The 19,304-nt window shown below is 43.4% G+C and overlaps 1 protein-coding gene across 1 annotated transcript in view; it reads right to left on the bottom strand.

Moving 5' to 3' along the window:
* The window catches only part of LOC126259853 (facilitated trehalose transporter Tret1-like), a 118,504-nt gene that overhangs the window by 79,865 nt on the left and 19,335 nt on the right, over positions 1-19,304 (bottom strand). Inside the window, exons 2-3 of the mRNA XM_049956908.1 lie at positions 15,268-15,584; positions 4,834-5,235 (exon numbers count right to left, since the gene is read on the bottom strand). Coding sequence (XP_049812865.1) covers positions 4,834-5,235; positions 15,268-15,584 — 719 coding nt within the window. The remainder of the gene's footprint in view (positions 1-4,833; positions 5,236-15,267; positions 15,585-19,304) is intronic.

Raw genomic sequence — 19,304 nt, 5'->3', positions numbered from 1 at the left:
TACTGAAGGCCTGACTACACTATGTTTGTCCGTCTGTTCTGGACTAATGGGATTATTACTGACAGAATTGACAGAGTACGTTGGAAAATTGAAGGAAGGGCACTTGGTTTTATAATATTACGAAATATTTGAGAGAGTGTTATGGACACAATAAACGAGTGGTGCGGTGATTATAAAAACAATGGCATTGTTCAATACGGCGAGATCTTTGACGACATTTTACTCAGCATCTTCCTACGACAAATGCCAAATATTTCGTTGTCTTCCACCTACATATGGAGAAATGACAAGCGCACAAGAAAGATTTTTCTTTCACATAGACACATACCCTACAAGTCACGATATGGTGCATGGCCGACGGTAAGTCGTATTACCGCCAGTCATTTATTTTGCCCTCCGTCACCCAAAGAGAGCGAGAGAAAAACGATTTTTTATATCGTTTCCGTATGAATCTTGATTTCTCTAATCCTGTCTTCGTGTCCTTTACGCAGCGCAAAAACCGGTATTCTGAATATCTGGCAACATGCCTCTCAATTGTTTCGATGTGTTACTTTATTCCAACCTGCTGGAGATCCGAAAAAATCGAGCGGTACTCAATAAAGGGTCACAGCAGTGTTCTGGAAGCGATCTGCTATATAGACGAACGACATCCTAGAAATCTCGAAATCGACTGAAGTTGACCATTCGCCTAATCTGCAACCGACCTCGCGTGCTCATAACATTTCATTTCTCTTTGTAGCGTTCAACCTATATACAGGGTGGTCCACTGATCGTGACCGGGCCAAATATCTCACAAAATAAGCGTCCACCGAAAAAACTACAAGGAACGAAACTTGTCTAGCTTGGAGGGGGAAACCAGATGGCGCTATGGTTGGCCCCCTAGATGGCGCTGCCATAGGTCAAACGGATATCAACGGCGTTTTTTTAAAATAGGAACTCCCATTTTTATTACGTATTCGTGTAGTACGTAAAGAAATATGAATGTTTTAGTTGGACCACTTTTTTCGCTTTGTGATAGATGACGCTTTAATAGTCACAAACATGTGGCTCACAATTTTTGACGAACAGATGGTACTACACGATTATGTAATAAGAAATGGGAATTCCTATTTGGAAAAGAAACGCAGTTGATATCCGTTTGACCTATGGCAGTGCCATCTAGCGGGCCAACCATAGCGCCATCTGGTTTCCTCATTCAAGTTAGACGAGTTTCGTTCTTTGTAGTTTTTTCGTTTGATGCTTATTTCGTGAGATATTTGGCCTGGTCACTGTCAATGGACCAGGCTCTATATTGTCTATGCCACAGTATCAAGCAGCACCCACTAATACTGAATTCGAACATTATAGGATATTTTCTTCTGCTCACCTCCATCAGTTTTCATTTTTCACCCTTCAAGCAAGCTGTAATTCATCACTCTACACAGAAGTCCTGGCCAAGTCATCCTATTCCGTCCAACAGTTACTTGTGGACGACGTTGTGCCGTAAACTACAGCGTCATTAGCAAACAGTCGCAGACTGCTGCACGTCGTTTATGTATAGAGAAAACAAGGGCGTCTTACCACACTTCCATGGTGCCCTCCTGACAAACTTTGTCACGACCAACTGACAATTGGCTTCTGTCTCTGGTTCTTCGGCCGACGTTCGTCTGATGATTTTACTGAAGTTTCGCCAGCACGAGTGGCTGGCATTGTCAAAGCTTAATCCTCCATTGCCGGTGGTGAACTGGAGCCGAGCTCGCGGCCGCAGACTATATGTACCTGGCGCGCCAACGTCCGAGGGCTTCTTCTCGGTCGTTTCCGGTGCGGTTCTCCTCTTGCAACCTGCGACGGTCGTTCGCTGCAGTAAGGGAAGGCAGGATCCGTTTACCTTAAGACTTTCTTCTTTCTTGTTGAAGCTATTCCCGTGTTTTTGTATTTCTACAGCTTCTCTGAACAAGCGGGTGTGGTAGTGCTTCTCTAAAGCCAGAATTTCCGTGTCGGCTAATTTTATTACGTGGTCGGTCTCACTCAGCGCGTGCTCTACCACGGCCGATTTCTCCACTTGCCCTAACCTGCAATGTCGCTTGTGTTCTTTGATCCTGGTGTTGATTGATCGTCCAATCATTCCGACATAAACTTTTCCGCAAGTGCATGGTATGCGGTATATTCCCGACAGTGCAAGTGGGTCCCTTTTCTCCTCTGCCGATCAAAGACATTCTTTGATCTTCCTTCTTGGTTTGAAAATCGCTTTTATGACATGTTTGCGCAAGATACGGCCGATTCTGTCTGTCACTCTGGGAATATATGGCAGAAAGGCCGTACGCACATTTCTTTTTCTGACTTCTTACTGCGCCAGGTGTTTGGCTCTGTTACACTTCTAATATAATTTGTGGAGTACCCATTGCTCCTCAAAACAGTTTCCAGGTGTTGCATTTCGCATCTGAGGTGCTGCAGCTCACATATTCGTCCTGCTCCCGTTACGAGCGTATTAATCACGCCTCTTTTCTGGCGCGTGTGGTGGTTTGTTAGTTTGCGCAGGTATAGGTCCGTGTGTGTAGGTTTTCGGTACACACTACGTCCAAGGTTTTCACCATCCCTTGTGCTCAGCACATCTAGAAATGGTAGTTTTTTGTCCTTTTCTACTTCCATGGTTAATTTAAACCAACAAGGAAATCAAAGTATGTCTTAGATCGGCACAGGAGAAAAGAGACCCACTTGCAGTGTCGGGAATACACCGCATACCATGCACATGTGGAAAAGTGTATGTCGGAATGACTGGACGATCCATCAACACCAGGATCAAAGAACATAAGCGACATTGCACGTTGGGGCAGGTGGAGAAATTGGCCGTGGCAGAGCGTTCGCAGAGTGAGACCGACCACTTAATAAAATTTGACGACACGGAAGTTCTGGAGGTAGAGAAGCACTATCATACCCGCTTTTTCAGAGAAGCTGTAGAAATACAAAGACACGGGAGTAGCTTCAACAAGAAAGAAGAGAGCCTTAACAATTTTGTAAACCTTGTCTCCGCAGAACACTTGCCGTCCATCACAACGTAATGCGTGCTGTTACTTACAGGGTCGTTGGTAGGTGTTTTGAAGCCCTAGGCAGAACTGAAAGATGACGCCCCTCTTTTCTTATTATCATCGGTCTCCCCAAAAATATCGCCTCCGCCCCTCACTCCACCACCAGAAACATCCAACGGTAGACCAATGCAACTCTCGTATTATACTACTTCTAAACATTACATAAACTAAGGTGACCAGACGTCCTCATTTTCTTGGAACTGTTCTCAGTTCTCAGACCTTCTCCTCTATTTCTTTAAGACCTATTGGTGACAGTAAATGCCATCCGTTTCTTATATTTCATCTTCAGTTTCTGAAGTTTCCTAAAGTAATTGAAATAGGAAGAATTTACAGAACATTTTAAACTATCACTCAACTGAATGTACCAGCGCAACCAAATGTGGCATTTTTCCCATAACATAGAAATTATAGTATACTGATGGGAGACACTGCGAAGCATCCAATTAACTCGTCTAGATAATCGTGGTGTTATTTCGTTTCTGTTTTAATTGAAGTATTTTCAGAATGAGGAACAAACCTCATCTTCTTGAGCATCCACTTTTTCATTCTTACGAGATGGATCCACGTTCGGATACCGATGAGGCGTGGATGTTGTTTTTTGTCGAAAGGTATTGACACTTTCCGTTCCTTTCGCCGCCCGTAAAATTTAGCCGCCTTAGGTGGCCGTCTAGTCTTGCCTAATGATAGCGACGACTGTGATTGCTTAAAAACTCTTCGAGCTATTCACGTATGTGAGACGCTCTTCTTCATGGTCTGGCATTTTGTTAAGTCAGCAGTGTGGTACGAATTGATGTTCATTGGCCCCAAGTGCCATTAGGGAGTGGAATGGTAGAGAAATGTTCTGGTAATCATTGTGTGTACACTCTGCGAAAGACCTGAGTGTGAGTGGCAGAGCAATCGTCTAGATGTAAATACTGATGTTGTGGTGTGCGTACTGTAAGACCTTCGGTACACACACCATCAGATTATTTGACTTGTCGCTCTAACGAAGTAAGCGGGTGTCAGCAATATGTCTCGTGGGCTTACCGTGGCGTCTTGTATCTTCTGCCGTTAGGTCAGACGATAGAAATGACACTTGCACGCTTAGAGTAGCAGATTGACGGTGACCAACTTTAAACAGAACTTGATTAATTTTCACACACATTTATTAAAATAATAAAAAGCATAGAAATAACTTAACTTGGTTCTGGATGCTGTTTACAATTGACAATCTGAAGTTCCTTTGGTCTCGGTACGTTAATGTTATTCTCACATCTCTGATACTTGACAAAGTGTCTATACATTTCACTTCATGGCTACGTACAGGAATATGATACTCTTATTAGGCGCAGACTGAAACTTGACTATAGACCAATGTAGACTAATGCACACTGACTAATCGGGGGTCTGTACACTCGTTATAATACCTCGAGCGTTCAGGTATCACTACGCGAGTGTGATCCGCGAGGAGAAAAGGTTCTACGTTAGCAGCAATCTGATTGGCTGCGTGACATGTTAATACGCGGATCGCCCGAAGCAGAATTTGGTCCGTCTTTATGGCAGCGCCATCTCGTAGAGCGGAGACGGACGAGCGCTGCGCCTGCGCTGTTATGCTTAGCGGGGCGCGCTCTAGTGGGAAAGTTGTGTACGCGCTGACTACGCGGAACTATGTACACAACAGATGTAATCTAGAAATTCGCTACGTATATTAGAGACGAGTCTCCTCGGAAGTGAACCCCAAACACACTAAAGTATTTTCCAGCCAGCAACCGCCTCATCAGGCACTCACCATGAACAGCCTTCGCGACCGGGCGTTCCTCCGCAGCTCCCGGAAGGCGTCTGCGGTGCTGATCTCCTTTTGCGAGCGCTCCTCCAGTCCCCTCTGGATTACCTCCAGCTCACCGTTCACCTCCTTCTCCGAAATCCTCCCGCGCAGCCTCATCAGCGCCTTGGTCGCTTCGTCCTTGCGATGCTTCGCCAACAAGAAGTACGGACTCTCCGGCATCCACCAGAAGATGGCCACAAACAAGACCGGCCAGACCATCATGATTTCCGTCACCGTGAAGAAAGACACTTTTGGCCCAATAGCGGTGATCAGCAGGGCACCGACTCCCGCCATCATTGGACCCAGTGACACCAAGAGCCCTCTGATGCGGTCCTCGGCTATTTCAACCAAGTAAACGGGAGCCAACTGCAGACAAACAGAAAACAGTCCACACGTCACTTCATTTTCTCAAGGCGAACAGCTCCAGAAAACAAGCTAATGGGGTTTCGGAGAAATGCTGACGAAAAAAGAATCGCAACACCAAGAAGGAGTTTTGCGGGATAACTCGGGAGATGTTGCGACATGTGAAATAGGATTTCTGCTCAGATTTAAGAGAGGTGACAATAGCGCCACTATGAGGACGCACATCAGGTTTACTTTAAATACAAGCGCCAGCGGTAATTATCCTTGAGACTGGACGTAGTGAGATGACATTAATCAAGAATGCCTTTAAGGCCATTAATAACAGCTCTCTGTCTTTGAACTATGTCATGTAATAGGGCTACGAGGAGGCGGGTGTCCCTTCTGCGATACTGCAGAAAGACATGGCAGGAAATCAGCCACTGTACGTTATTGATGGCAGCGATTGTCAAGAGAATGTACGGTCACAAGAAGTCCGGGCTCCGGCAGGCTACGTGGCACGTAACGAGAGGGAAGACCATAGTGTTTGGCGTATGGTTCTTTAGCTTCGTACTGCATCTGCAGCAGTAATATGAGCAGCAGTTGGCTCCACACTGACACAACGAACTGTTTCAAATCGGTTACTTCAAGGACAGCTGCGAGACAGACGCCCTGTCCCGTACATCCCAGCGACCACAAAACACCGCCATTTCAGACTTCAGTGGCGTCAAGTGAGAGCACACTGGAGGGCAGGGTGTTTTCTGATGGAAGATGGTTCTGCCTCGGCTGCTGCGTGCTAGACACACTGGAGTTATGGTCTGGGGTGCGATTTAGTACGGCAGCAGGAGAATTCTCGTGATTATCCCACTCACCCTGACTGCAAAATTTTACGTCAGTCAGGTGATCCAACCTGTTGCGCTGCCATTCCAGGGGGTATTTTCAAACAGGATAACACTCACCCAAATACCGCTGTTGTAACCCAAAGTGCCCTACAAGGTATTGGCATGTTTCCTTGGCCTTCTCGATCACCAAATTCGGGAGGACGGCGGTTCAATCCCGTCTCCGGCCATCCTGATTTAGGTTTTCCGTGATTTCCCTAAATCGCTTCAGGCAAATGCCGGGATGGACCCTTTGAAAGGGCACGGCCGATTTCCTTCCCCATCCTTCCCTAACCCGAGCTTGCGCTCCGTCTCGAATGACCTCGTTGTCGACGAGACGATAAACACTAAATCTCCTCCTCCTCCTCCTCCTCGATCACCAAATCGGTCTTTAATCGAGCACATATTGGATATCATCAGTCGACGATTCCAGCGTCGTCCACAAACAGCATTAGTTGTTCCTTTATTTACAAAGTGCGATAGGCACGGAACATCACCCCACATTTGGATCCGGCACCTGTGCAACGCAATGCTACACCGGTTCTTAGCGTACCATCAGTTCACATCTGCAATGACTTCTCCTGCGCTTACAGTAATGTAAGATCTTTGAATTTTAATCACTTAAATATGTTACCTAGGTAAATGTATTTCCGAAATTTCATTACAGTACATTAAATGTTCCTTGGAATTGTAACTTTTTTCGATAGTCTATATTTGAACTTATTAAAACGTATAGTTACTAAGAATCGAAAGAAGACCGGCTTAGCGTTTCCAATCGGAATTCTGAATAGAAACTCTCCTTATATGTGGGTAGATTTATACCAAATAAAATAGTAAAGGAATGAAGTGGTAAAAAAATAGGCCTGAACACTGTTGCAGAAGCAATGAAGAAGTATGCAAAAAAGAAAAGAAAGAATCCTCAAGACTGCAGAAGTCTTATAGAAGCTCGAATTTTAGCGCGAACTTCAATGCAAGGTGCTTTCAACAGTTTCCTTAAAGGAATTCTGTAAGGACATCTGGCAAAAAATCCTAAAAGATTATGGTTGTATGTGAAGTACATCAGCGGCAAGACACAACACCTTCATTCCGTGATATCGATGGTAATGTTACCAATGTCAGCGTCACTAAATTCGAATTACTAATGATGGTTTTCCGAAATTCCTTCACCAAAAATGATGAAGTAAAGATTGCAGAGTTTGAGCCAAGAACTGCCAACATGGATAACATGGAAGTAGATATTGTCCTCGGTGTAATGAAGCAGCTTAAATCTTTTAGTAAATCTCTTAAACCTCTCCTCCAGTCCAGGTTGCATACTACGTAGATTCATTTCAGCGCATGCTGATATACTAGCTCTTTAGTAACAAATCAGATACAGCCGCTCTCTCGATGAAAGATCCCTACCTAAAGTCTGGAAATATGCACAGATCGCACCAATACTCAGCAAAGGACCTAGAAATATTCCGATGACACCGCCATATTACAGACGTCGATTTGCAGTAGGATTTTGGAACATGTACTGTGCTCGCACATTGCGAATTACTTCGAAGAAAACGATTGATTGACAGATGGCTAAAACGGATTCAGAAAATGTCGTTCTTGTGAACCACAACTATCTCTTTATTCTCACGAAGTAATGAGCGTTGTCGACACGGGGCGTCAAATTGGTTCCATATTTTTAGATTTCCAGAACGATTTCGACAGCGTTCCTAACAACCGACTTCCTGTCAGAAATGACTGATGGATGGTCATCGAGTAAAACAGAAGTAATATCTCGCGTTCCCAGAGGAAGCTTTATAGGTCATCTGCTGCTCGTGATCTACATAAACGATTTAGGAGACAATCTGAGCAGCCCTCTTAGACTGTTTGCAGATGATGCTGTCATTTACCATCTTGTAAAGTCATCAGACGATCAAAACGAATTGCAAAATGGCCTATAAAAGATATCGGTAGTGTGAAAAAGTGACAATAGACTCAAAATAACGAAAAGTATGAAGCATCCACATGAGACGTAAAGGATTACACTAAATGTCGATTACAAGAAAAATCACCCACATCGAAAGAGTGTAAATTCAACTATACATCTACATCTACATCCATACTCCGCAAGCCACCTGACAGTGTGTGGCGGAGGATTTACAAATAGAAATAACTTAAATTGGAATGATCACATAGATAATGTTGTGGGGAAGGCAGACCAAAGGCCGCCTTTTTGGCAGAAAGCTTAGAGGATGCAACATGTCTACTACCCAGATTGCCCTACGCTTGTCTGTGCGGTATGGAATCCTTACCACATAGGATAGACAGGGGACATCGAAAAAGTTCAAAGAAAAGCAGCGGGTTTTATATTATCGCAAAATTGTCGAGAGGCCGTCAAAGATATGATACGCGTAATGGGTGGCAATAATTAAGTGAAGTTTCAGATAAGTCAGAAGAGAATTTACTAGCATTTACAGATAACTTACTGTCTGCATAAAACTTTGGATTATGGATGGATGAATAGTTGTTACAGATGACCAAGTCGCGCTTGACAGGAAACACTCAATCATTTGATAAAATCTGTTAACAACCCGGTACGACGTTGTACGATGAAAAATAGCTGTAGATTCTGCTGCACATAATTTTAATGTGTCACGAAGCAGAATGAGTTTGAGGAGGAGGAGGAGGAGGAGGAGGAGATTAGTGTTTAACGTCCCGTCGACAACGAGGTCATTAGAGACGGAGCGCAAGCTCGGGTGAGCGAAGGATGGGGAAGGAAATCGGCCGTGCCCTTTCAAAGGAACCATCCCGGCATTTGCCTGAAGCGATTTAGGGAAATCACGGAAAACCTAAATCAGGATGGCCGGAGACGGGATTGAACCGTCGTCCTCCCGAATGCGAGTCCAGTGTGCTAACCACTGCGCCACCTCGCTCGGTAGAATGAGTTTGACTAGTTTTGTAGGTGGAGATGAAAGATCAATGATCAACAGATGGATGATGACTAAACAAGTAGAATCGTTCTGCAGGAATCCGAACACAGATTATTAGACGCATTGCTAAGGGAAATGCCTCCTCACATCTCAAGAAAGGTGTGTGCAGAATTTTCAAAACCTGTATTGGCTTGCCTATAGCAGTGGAAAAAAAAAATTCGGTAACGAATGTCAGTAATAAAGTAAATATTTTCTCTATTGATACGAAATGCTATAGCTGTGGACAATCTGGTAACAAAGGGATTAAAGCATGGGGAAGTGAGACACTGGAAGAAACATTGCGTAAGTATTTTTGACCGTGAACACAGATGACTTACAGGAACTAAGTGACTTGTGCAGTTGAAGAGCTTAGTGGATGGTAATAAGCTCGAACGGAATGGCAGATCACCCAGGCTACAAAATCTATAGAAAGGAGGACTACTGTGGAAATATTGGATTATGCAGGATTAGTCACCAATACAGTGAACAGGGATTTAGATGTAATTCAGACCCGGCTAATCTTGCTTGGCACCAGACTGTCCGCGGCCAACTTCTGCGAATACTGTCCGACAATATGAAGAGATAGCAGAACTGTCGGAGACGATTTATCATGTTATCCGTAGGCAGTTAACCTCTATCCTACTGCCACCTATACCTAACAGTCATGCGTTCCACAAACAAACTTACGACCAGGATTGCTTCATGTGAAATGCACTTAATAGAAGTACATCACTGTTTCTTATATTTTTACATTCAATTGCTCTTTCTTCTGTGTCTGCTACATGTCCCTACATACTGACAAGCTTGAAATTACACAAAATGTTGTGTAAGCAGAACACCGTGAACGATCGGATAGAAAGCAGCATTATGCACGTCAGAACCGTTAATGTAGCTCATTACACACAGTCCATAGCTAAGGTAGGTGAACTAAATGTACACAGATACTCCATAGAGAATTCAGTCCCAGAATCAGGCTGTACGGTAGCTGTTGTAAGATAATCCGTCAAGGAAATGTCCGAAGTTTACAAGTTGATGTCGAAAGCAAAGTAACGTGCTACTTTTTAATTATTTATCCGTTGTTTACATCTCCCTCTTGAGGGCATCACGGCAGGTGGCACAGAATGTCTTGAACTTAAGCAATATACTTTCACTAAGGTTGAAAAACCTGCTCTGGGGAAGAATACTTAGAGGAACGACAAAGTTAGGTGGCTTAGAAGTGTCCTGGTCTACCCGTCGTTTAAGCATAGCGTGTCTGATTAATAATCAAAATATCCTCCGTCCCGGATTGGAAACCAGCCATCGCTTAAATTTTGATTAATAATTAGCATTGGCGGCCGAAGACTTCCATCATGAGAAATCACCCTCATTCCGCCAACCGTCTTCTCAAAGAGGGCGGAGGAGCAGACAGAGGTTCAGGGCACTCACTTGTCCTTGGAGTGGGAAACTGTCCCAAAACGCGGAACAATCAGCAATAACCAACGGCATGAGGATGCAGAAGGTAATGAAAAGCAGTGCATTAAAGACACATAACTTGTACCCACAGGACATGAGGCCGGTAATTGAAAAAGTGTCATGATGATCTCTACATTCTTGATGATGTCTGCATTGTTGAAAGATTCCGGATTAGTCCCCCACTCGGATCTCCAGGAGGGGACTGACAAAAGTGAGGTCACCGTGAGAAAAAGATTAAATAACCACCGAATAGATAACGTTCTACTAGTCGAGGCCGGAAATTTCAGAAGCCTGAACGTGCTAGGGAAACTAGAAAATCTGAAAAGGGAAATGCAGAGGCTCAATTAGATATAGTAGTAGTCAGCGAAGTGAAATAGAAAAAGACAAGGATTCCTGGCCAGACAAGTATAGGGTAATATCAACAGCACCAGAAAATGGTATGAAGGGAGTAGGATTCTTTATGAAAAGGAAGGTAGGACAGAGAGTGTGTTACTGTCAACAGTTTTGTGATAGTGTTGTTCTTATCATATTGGTTGGTTGGTTGGTTTGGGAGAAGAGAACCAAAGAGCGAAGTCATCGGTCCCACTGGATTAGGGAAGGATGGAGAAGGAAGTCGGTCTTGCCCTCTGAAAGGAACCATCCCGGCATTTGCCTGAAACGATTTGGGGAAATCACCGAAATCCTAAATCAGGACGGCTGGACGAGGGTTTGAACCTTCGTCCTCCCGAATGCGAGTACAGTATACTGACAACTGCGCCACCCCACTCGGTCTTCTTAACAGAATCGACAGCAAACCAACACCGAAAACGAAAGTTCAGGTATACGCGCCGACGTCGCAGTCTGAAGATGAAGAGACAGAGGAAGTATATGAGGATATTGAAGTGGAGATGAAAATGAAATAGTCATGGTGGAGAGGAATGAAGTTGTAGAGGGCCGAGTAGAAGAAATGGTTACAGGACAATATGGTCTTGGGACAAGGTATGAGAGAGGAGAAAGAGTAATTAAGTTTTGTAATAAATTTCAACTAGTAGTAGTGAATACGCTGTTCAACAATCACAAGAGGAGGAGGTATACTTGGAAAAGGCAGCGTGATATGGGAAGATTTCATTTAGATTACATCATGGCAAGACAAAGAATTGGTGATAATTTCCTATCGGACCGAACTGCTGAGGTCATCGGTCCTAATCTTACACACTACTTAATATAACTGAAACTAACACAATACACACCCATGCCCGAGGGAGGACTCGAACCACAGACGGAGGGAGCCGTGTGAACCGTGGTAAGGCGGCTAAGGCCACGAGGCTACACTGCGCGGCGACAGACATTCCGAAATCAGATACAGAATTGTAAGGCGTACCCAGGAGCTGATATAGACTTAGAGTACAATGAAATAGTGATGAAGAGTAGGCTGAAGTCTAAGAGACTAGTCAGGAAGAATCAGCACGCAAAGGAGTGGGATACGGAAAATAAAGAATAGCTCAGTAGGCAGTACAGTGGAAAAAGAATGGACGTCTCCAAATAGAGCAATCAGAGAAGTTGGTAAGAAAAACATAGGTACAAGAAGGTAACAGCGAAGAAACTATGGGTAATAGAAGAAATACTTCAGTTGATCGACGAAAGAAGGAAGTACGTTCAGGGAAATTTAGGAATACAGAAATACAAGTGGCTGAGGAATGGAATTAATAGGAAGTGCAGGGAAGCTAAAACGAAATGACTGCAAGAAAAAGTGAAGAAATCGAAAAGAAATAATTGTCGGAAGGACTGACTCAGCTTACAGGAAAGTCAAAATAAGCTGCGGTGAAATTAAAAGGTAGGATGGTAACATTAAGAGTGTAAAGGCAGTTCCATGTTAAATACAGAGAAGAAAGCGGAGAGATGGAAAGAGTACATTGAAGGGTTCTGTGAGGGGGAAGATTTTTCTGACGTGATAGAAGAAGAACCAGGAGTCGATTTACAAGAGATATAAGATCCTGTACTAAAATCAGATTTTAAGAGAGTTTTCGAGGACTTAAGATCAAATAAAGCAGAAGGGATAGATAACATTCCATCAGAACTTCTGAAATCATTGGGGGAAGTTGCAACAAAACAACTATTGATATTGGTGTATAGAATTTATTAGCCTGGTGACACACCATCTGACTTGCGACAAGATATCGTCCATACAATTCCAAAGACTACAAGAGATCACAAGTGCGAGAATTTTCACACAGCTTAACAGCTCATGCAACAAGACTAATATGCAGAAGAATGGAAAAAAGATAGAGGATCTGCTGGATTACGATCAATTTGTCTTTAGGGACGGAAAAACAGAGAGTTACGAAGTAGATGAAGTTAAGGAATTCTGCTACCTAAGCAGCAAAATAACCATGATGGACGGAGCAAGGAGAACACCAGAAGCAGACTAGCGTTGGCCAAAAGGGTATTCTTAGCCAAGAGAAGTCTACTACTATCAAACATAAGCCTTAATTTGAGGAACAAGTTTCTGTGAATGTACGGTTGGAGCACAGCATTGTACGGAAATGAAACATGGACTGTGGTAAAACCGAAACAGAACAGAACTGAAGCATTTGAAATGTGATGCAACAGACGAATGCTGAAAATTAAGTGGACCGATAAGGTAAGGAATGAGGAGGTTCTGCGCAGAATCGGGAGGAAAGGAGTATGTGGAAAACTCTGAGAAGAAGGGACACTGTGATAGGACATCTGTTAAGACATGATGGAATGATTACCATGGTACTATAGGGAGCTGAAGAGGGCAAAAACTGTAGAGGAAGACAGAGATTGGAATTCATCCAGGAAATAATTGAAGCCGTAGATTGCGAGTACTACTCTGAGATGAAGAGGTTGGCAAAGGAGAGGAATTCGTGGCGGACCGAATCAAACCTGTTAGAAGATTGAGGACTCCAAAAAGAAAAGGTTAATACCGGTATGGTCACGGGCCCAGAAGAGGCACTGCTGGCGGCGTTGTTTTGTTAGCAAAGGCTCCCACGATGGTCATTTTCAGCCGTAGCTCATTAACGCCAAATCTCGCCGCACTGTGCTAACGGGCACGTTCTTCGTACGTTGGACATTGATTTCTGCGGTTATTTCACTTAATGTCGCTTAAGTGTTAGCACTGACAACTCTACACAACCGCCGATGCTTTCGGTCGTTAAGTGAAGCCCGTCGGTCATTGCATTGTCTGTGGTGGGAGGTAATGCCTGAAATGTGGTATTCTTCTTACATGGAACAATCTTGACAGTGTGGATCTCGGAACAGTGGATTTCTACAGAAAGTCTCGTGCGTATAGCTCCAGCTGTTGTAGTGGGACGCGAAATTGAATCGTCACCCATCCACCAGTATCAGCCCAGTTTGCAGGTGAATATGAGTTTAATTTAGGGTTTTGTTTATGTATTTTTGTAATATTTGTTATTGTTGTGAATTATCTAAAGTTTTGTATTTATTTATATGTTTCATGTGCGGAGAGGGCGGCGCAACGAACGGAGACAGCATCTCCACTGCCGGGACCAGAGAGAAAATTGCTGGTCACTATACGTCGCGGGTCGACAGCCAAAGAGCAACAGAAGATCCTGAAACCGAGTTGTTGCGTCGTGCTTCTAAAAACTGGAAAAAATAAGAATTTGTAATGTTTCTACAACAATGACGTTATAGAAAGTTTAATCATGTTGTAAATGTTCAGTCCTGTCTTGTCAAGGCTCAGGTTCACGTCTATATGTAGGAAGATAATAAACTAGTGGATGCTACTAAAGTTTAAATACGTGTTCCGAGAATTTATTTATGAAGAATTACGTTAATGAATTATTAATACATTTGACAAGATTTGACAACGTTCATCGCGAGTTTGAGTCCTGAAAGTTTATTCAATGTGGTTCTAATACTTATTAAATCAGATAACTTGCATTAATATAATTTCTGAGAAGAAACAAACAACATCTAAATTGGAAAAAGTTTACGCGAACCAATTGGACTGAGTGACGTAATTCTGCGCATACGACTCAAATGATGATGTTTTAATTACAGTTTCGTTCAAGAACCATTAGGGGACAATTTTAAAAAGAATTTAAATAATTTTGAAGTGTGTTGTAACTGACGTAGGTGACGAAGTCTGCACATGGTCATATGTCAAAACAAAATCATTTATACAAGACTTACGTCGTTACACTACACTGTTCCACATTCAGTCAGTTAATTTCCATCGTGCAGCCTTAATATCGTCGGAAACCTTTTTACGTGAACCACCTGCGTACAAATGATTGCTTTGCCAGTGCACTGCCATTTTATACCTTGTGTACACGATGCTACCGCCGTCTGTATATGTGCATATTGGTATTCCATCACTTTCGTCACCTCATTGTACTATTAGAATAAAGCAGGAGCGGTTGACATATGAGATAATGCAATTCCTTGAGCAGAAGAGAACCTAAGGATATTGGATCCAAGAGGTACAAAAGACATGGAAAGAACGAAAATGCAGAAACCAGAGATGTACAACTGGATGCCTTCCAAATCTGGTATTAAGGCTTGTTTAGATGTCCAGGAGAGAGTTGGACTCAGAGCAAAACCACCATCACCAGAAAGGCGAAGAGGGCTGCAAAGTATGTGAGTGAAAGAATGTTGGACGGGGGCTAAGAGTGGAAGAAAAGAAACTGGCCTGAAAGAACGTGGTCCACAGATGGCCGAACCAGAGGAAATAAATCGTAAATACGGAATAAAACATTGACGTCACCACCTGTTGAGGATGTGGCATCACGGCAGACGTTAGCAGACAGCTGGGCACTCACAGGTAGGATGATGCTCGCGCTGACGCTGCCCACCACGATGGAGGCGAGAAGTTCCCAGAAGGTGGTGGCGAACCGCTGCCACACAGCGACGGTCAGCAGGGGTACGGCAGAGAACAGCAACATCCATCGGCGGCCAACAGCATCCACAAGCACGCCGTTCAGCAGAGAAGGCGGCACCGAGGCGAGCAGGCCCACAGACGCCAGCCACGAGCCCTGGTCTGCCGTGATGGGGATGTGCGACGTGTTCTTCCGCAGCTCCGGGACCATCGGCGAACTCCAGCCGATAACCATGCCGGCGCTGAGGTACGCCAGCGACACTACCAAAGGTGTCCACAAATCACATCTCTATGCTTTCACTGTCATAAAATGGTTTTTTAGTAGTATACAGCCTACCACTGGATAATACCATATCGAACCAAACGAGTTCAGAAAGTTGTGCGTAGATTGTTTGTCCATTCAATAGGTACCAAAATTTTCATAGATGATACCATCAACGAACCTGAGCACTAACAATTCAACTTGTGTACTCCTGGGACATAATTCTGACAAGGGAGAAATTACATATTCTGTTGCCCAAGGTTCAATCTTAGGTGCACTATTGTCCCTCATATATGTAAGTTATCTTCCGTATAACATACAACAAGCACAGTTAGCTTCTTCAGCAGATGACGTAACTATTGTAATCAATCAAATCATACAGAAACATAAGTAATAGTAAACATAATTCTTAGAGGTATTATTGACTCGTTGTCCGTGAATGGTCTCACCCTCATTTATAAAAGACGCAACATATTCCGTTACAAACATGTGCACTAAATGACCAAAAGTATCCGGACACATTGGTGTAAGGAGCGCAAGCACTGGGCGACTGAACATTGGAAAAACGTTGTGTGGAGTGACGAATCACAGTACACAATGAGACAATCCGATGGCAGGGTGTAGGTATGGCGAATGCCCGGTGAACGTCATCTGCCAGCAGCAGAATTCCGAGGCAGTGGTGTTATGGTGTGGTCGTGTTTTTCTGGAGGGAGTTTGCACCCCTTGTTGTTTTGCGTGGCACTATCACATCACAGGCCTACGTTGATGTTTTAAACACCTTCTTGTTTCCCACTGTTGAAGAGCAATTCGGGGATGGCGATTGCATCTTTCAACACAGTAGAACACCTGTTCATAATGCACGGCCTGCGGCGGAGTGTTTACACGACAATAACATCCCTGTAATGGACTGGCATGCACAGAGTCCTGACCATAATCCTATAGAACACCTTTGGGATATTTTGGAACGCCGACTTTGTGCCAGGCATCACCGACCGACATCGATACCTCTCCTCAGTGCAGCACTCTGTGAAGAATTGGCTACAATACCCCCAGAAACCTTCCAGCACCTGATTGAACGTATGCCAGTGAGAGTGGAAGCTGTCATCAAAGATAAGGGTGGGCCAACACCATATTGAATTCCAGCATCACCAGTGGAGGGCTCCAGGAACTGGTAAGTCATTTTTAGCCAAGTGTCCTGACACGGTTCAAAAATGGCTCTGAGCACTATGGGACTTAACTGCTGAGGTCATCAGTCCCCTAGAACTTAGAACTACTTAAACCTAACTAATCTAAGGATGTCACACACATCCATGCCCGATGCAGGATTCGAACCTGCGACCGTAGCGGTCGCGCGGTTCCAGACTGAAGCGCCTAGAACCGCTCGGCCACACCGGCCGGCTGTCCGGACGCGTTTGGTCACGTAGTGTAGGTGTACTACAAGAGTGATAAGTGTAACACATGGTGTGCAAACAATAAATACGCTGGAAACTTCAAGTTCTTAAATGTCCACATTGATGAGTACTTAAACTGGAAAAATCACATTTTGGAACTCCTAAAACAACTCAATTCAGTCACATTTGCACTTAGAATGACTGAAAATCCTTGGGAGAGACAAATCGGTGTGATGACTTATTTCTCACATTTTCATTCAGTAATGTGATATGGAATAATGCTCTGGGGTAACTCATCCTCACCAAAGGAAGTCTTCATTGTGCAAAATCATACTGTAAGAACAATATGTTGTGATCACCCACGATTATCTTGCAGACATCTATTTAAGGAGTTGAGCATTCTGACTATTGCTTCACAGTATATTTATTCCTCCACAAAGTTTGTTGTAAATAATCCACTGCAGTTCAAAAGGATTAATGATATACGTAAATGAAATACCAGAAGAAAAAATGACATTCATTACTCCACGTTAAAGTTTTCCTTCGCACAAAAAGGGGTGTACAATGCAACAACAAAAATATTGGATCACTAATTCAGTGATTTAACTGTCTAACAGACAACAATGGAAAGAATGAAAACAAGCTGAGAAAGTTTCTCCTGGAGATCTCCTTCTTTTCCATAGAATTCTAGTGTGTAAAAGACCGTGGATAGGAATTACTAATTCACATCTACATACCTTTTTTTTTCTTTTTTAATATATATAAAAACTTAGAAATGTTCAGAATAGAATTATACGCAAAATTAAATTGTCAAGTGAATGGAAAATGACTAGTTCTACATCACTACTATCTACCGCGCAAAATGCTACAGGAAACATATAACCAACTAACTTACTAAGTAACTAACTAACTTCGTCACGATCGACAAGTTGGGACGTGCCATTTTACTCAGAGTTATAGATAAATACTTCCAGAGTCGCACAAGACTACGGCGTAAAAATTGCAAGACGTACAGAAAATGGACACATTCATTGGATAAGACGTCTCTCCACGTTTTTAACTCACATTAGAGGTCCTCAGTATGGGTCCCGTTGGTCTTACAGCAAACATCAATACGTGCATACAATTAATTCAAATCGATGACAAAAACTGCCTGGTAATATGCTGCAGAAGCCCGGTTTGGAAATCTGTTCACTAGTTTGCGTATCTGTAGGCTCGAACTGATCAGTCTTCATGTTCTGATACACCTGCTCCCTAGTGCGAATACATCCCCGTGTATGTGAGAATCTAAACTTTGAGAGGCGCTGTGTCTACTGATATGTGCCGTTTTCTGTAGGTCTACGTTGTTTTCAGGCTGTCTTCTCCTTAATCCTCTGCGATACTTATGAATTACCTTTTACCAGAGAAAGAAATTATTTCTTCCTTAATGCAGTGGGGAGCTGAACATAGTTTGCAACAGAATACACAAGCTAAAAGAATATTTCATTGAAGAAAAATATTTACTCGCTAGCATGAGCATAAGTCTGTAAAATAGGAAACGACTCTTGAAAGCAATTTGTCTGGATCGTTGAAATATATGGGTGCATGGGGAGGGAAGCTGTCCTAGACATCTGGCAGTAATGTAGGATATCGAAGATTAGCAGAACGGATGTGGTTACCAATGAAGTATTGCTGAAAATTAATGAGGTAGACCATATCTATATCGAAGGGTATCCAAATGAGGCGAGAGAAACTCGTAGAACTCATTGCAAGAGGAAGAATCATCAGTGGATTAATAACAAAGGGAATTATTAATGGATGGAATTGCAGTGAAACGTCCAAGTAGGTTGTATGTGCAGCAGATCATGCATGTTGTTTCTTAGCAGAAATCAAGAGAGTGGAAGGGAAGTCTGAAGCACCCATCCTTAAGTTTATCGCAACGAGAAAACGCACTTGTACTCTAATAGGGAGTAGCATAGTTTATTGGACTCTTGGGGGGTTAAGAGAAGAGGTGAAGAAATTGCAAGGCGGCCTTTGCATTTCGTCACTGGTTCGTTTCTTGGCCATGGAGAAGGTCATCAACGTCCAGTGGCAGACACTACAGTCAAGGCATAACACACTTGTCAAAATTATGAGGGTTGTGATCCAAGAGCAGTCAATTAGTGTATACTTCTTTGATCATATTGCTGAGCGATGGCTTCTCTCGACATGGCAGTGGAGATCCATAACTGGCTTAGCAGTTAACGACAAAGTAGGGTGGCGTAAAAAGCATGAGAGAGTCATATAGATGGGATCCAGCTAGGCGTTCAGTCACAAGAAACTACATGTGGACTACGTTGACACCACAGG

This window comes from Schistocerca nitens, chromosome 5 (genome assembly GCF_023898315.1).
Source record: "Schistocerca nitens isolate TAMUIC-IGC-003100 chromosome 5, iqSchNite1.1, whole genome shotgun sequence".
Lineage (NCBI taxonomy): Eukaryota > Metazoa > Arthropoda > Insecta > Orthoptera > Acrididae > Schistocerca > Schistocerca nitens.
This window is presented reverse-complemented; position numbering and strand designations above follow the sequence as displayed.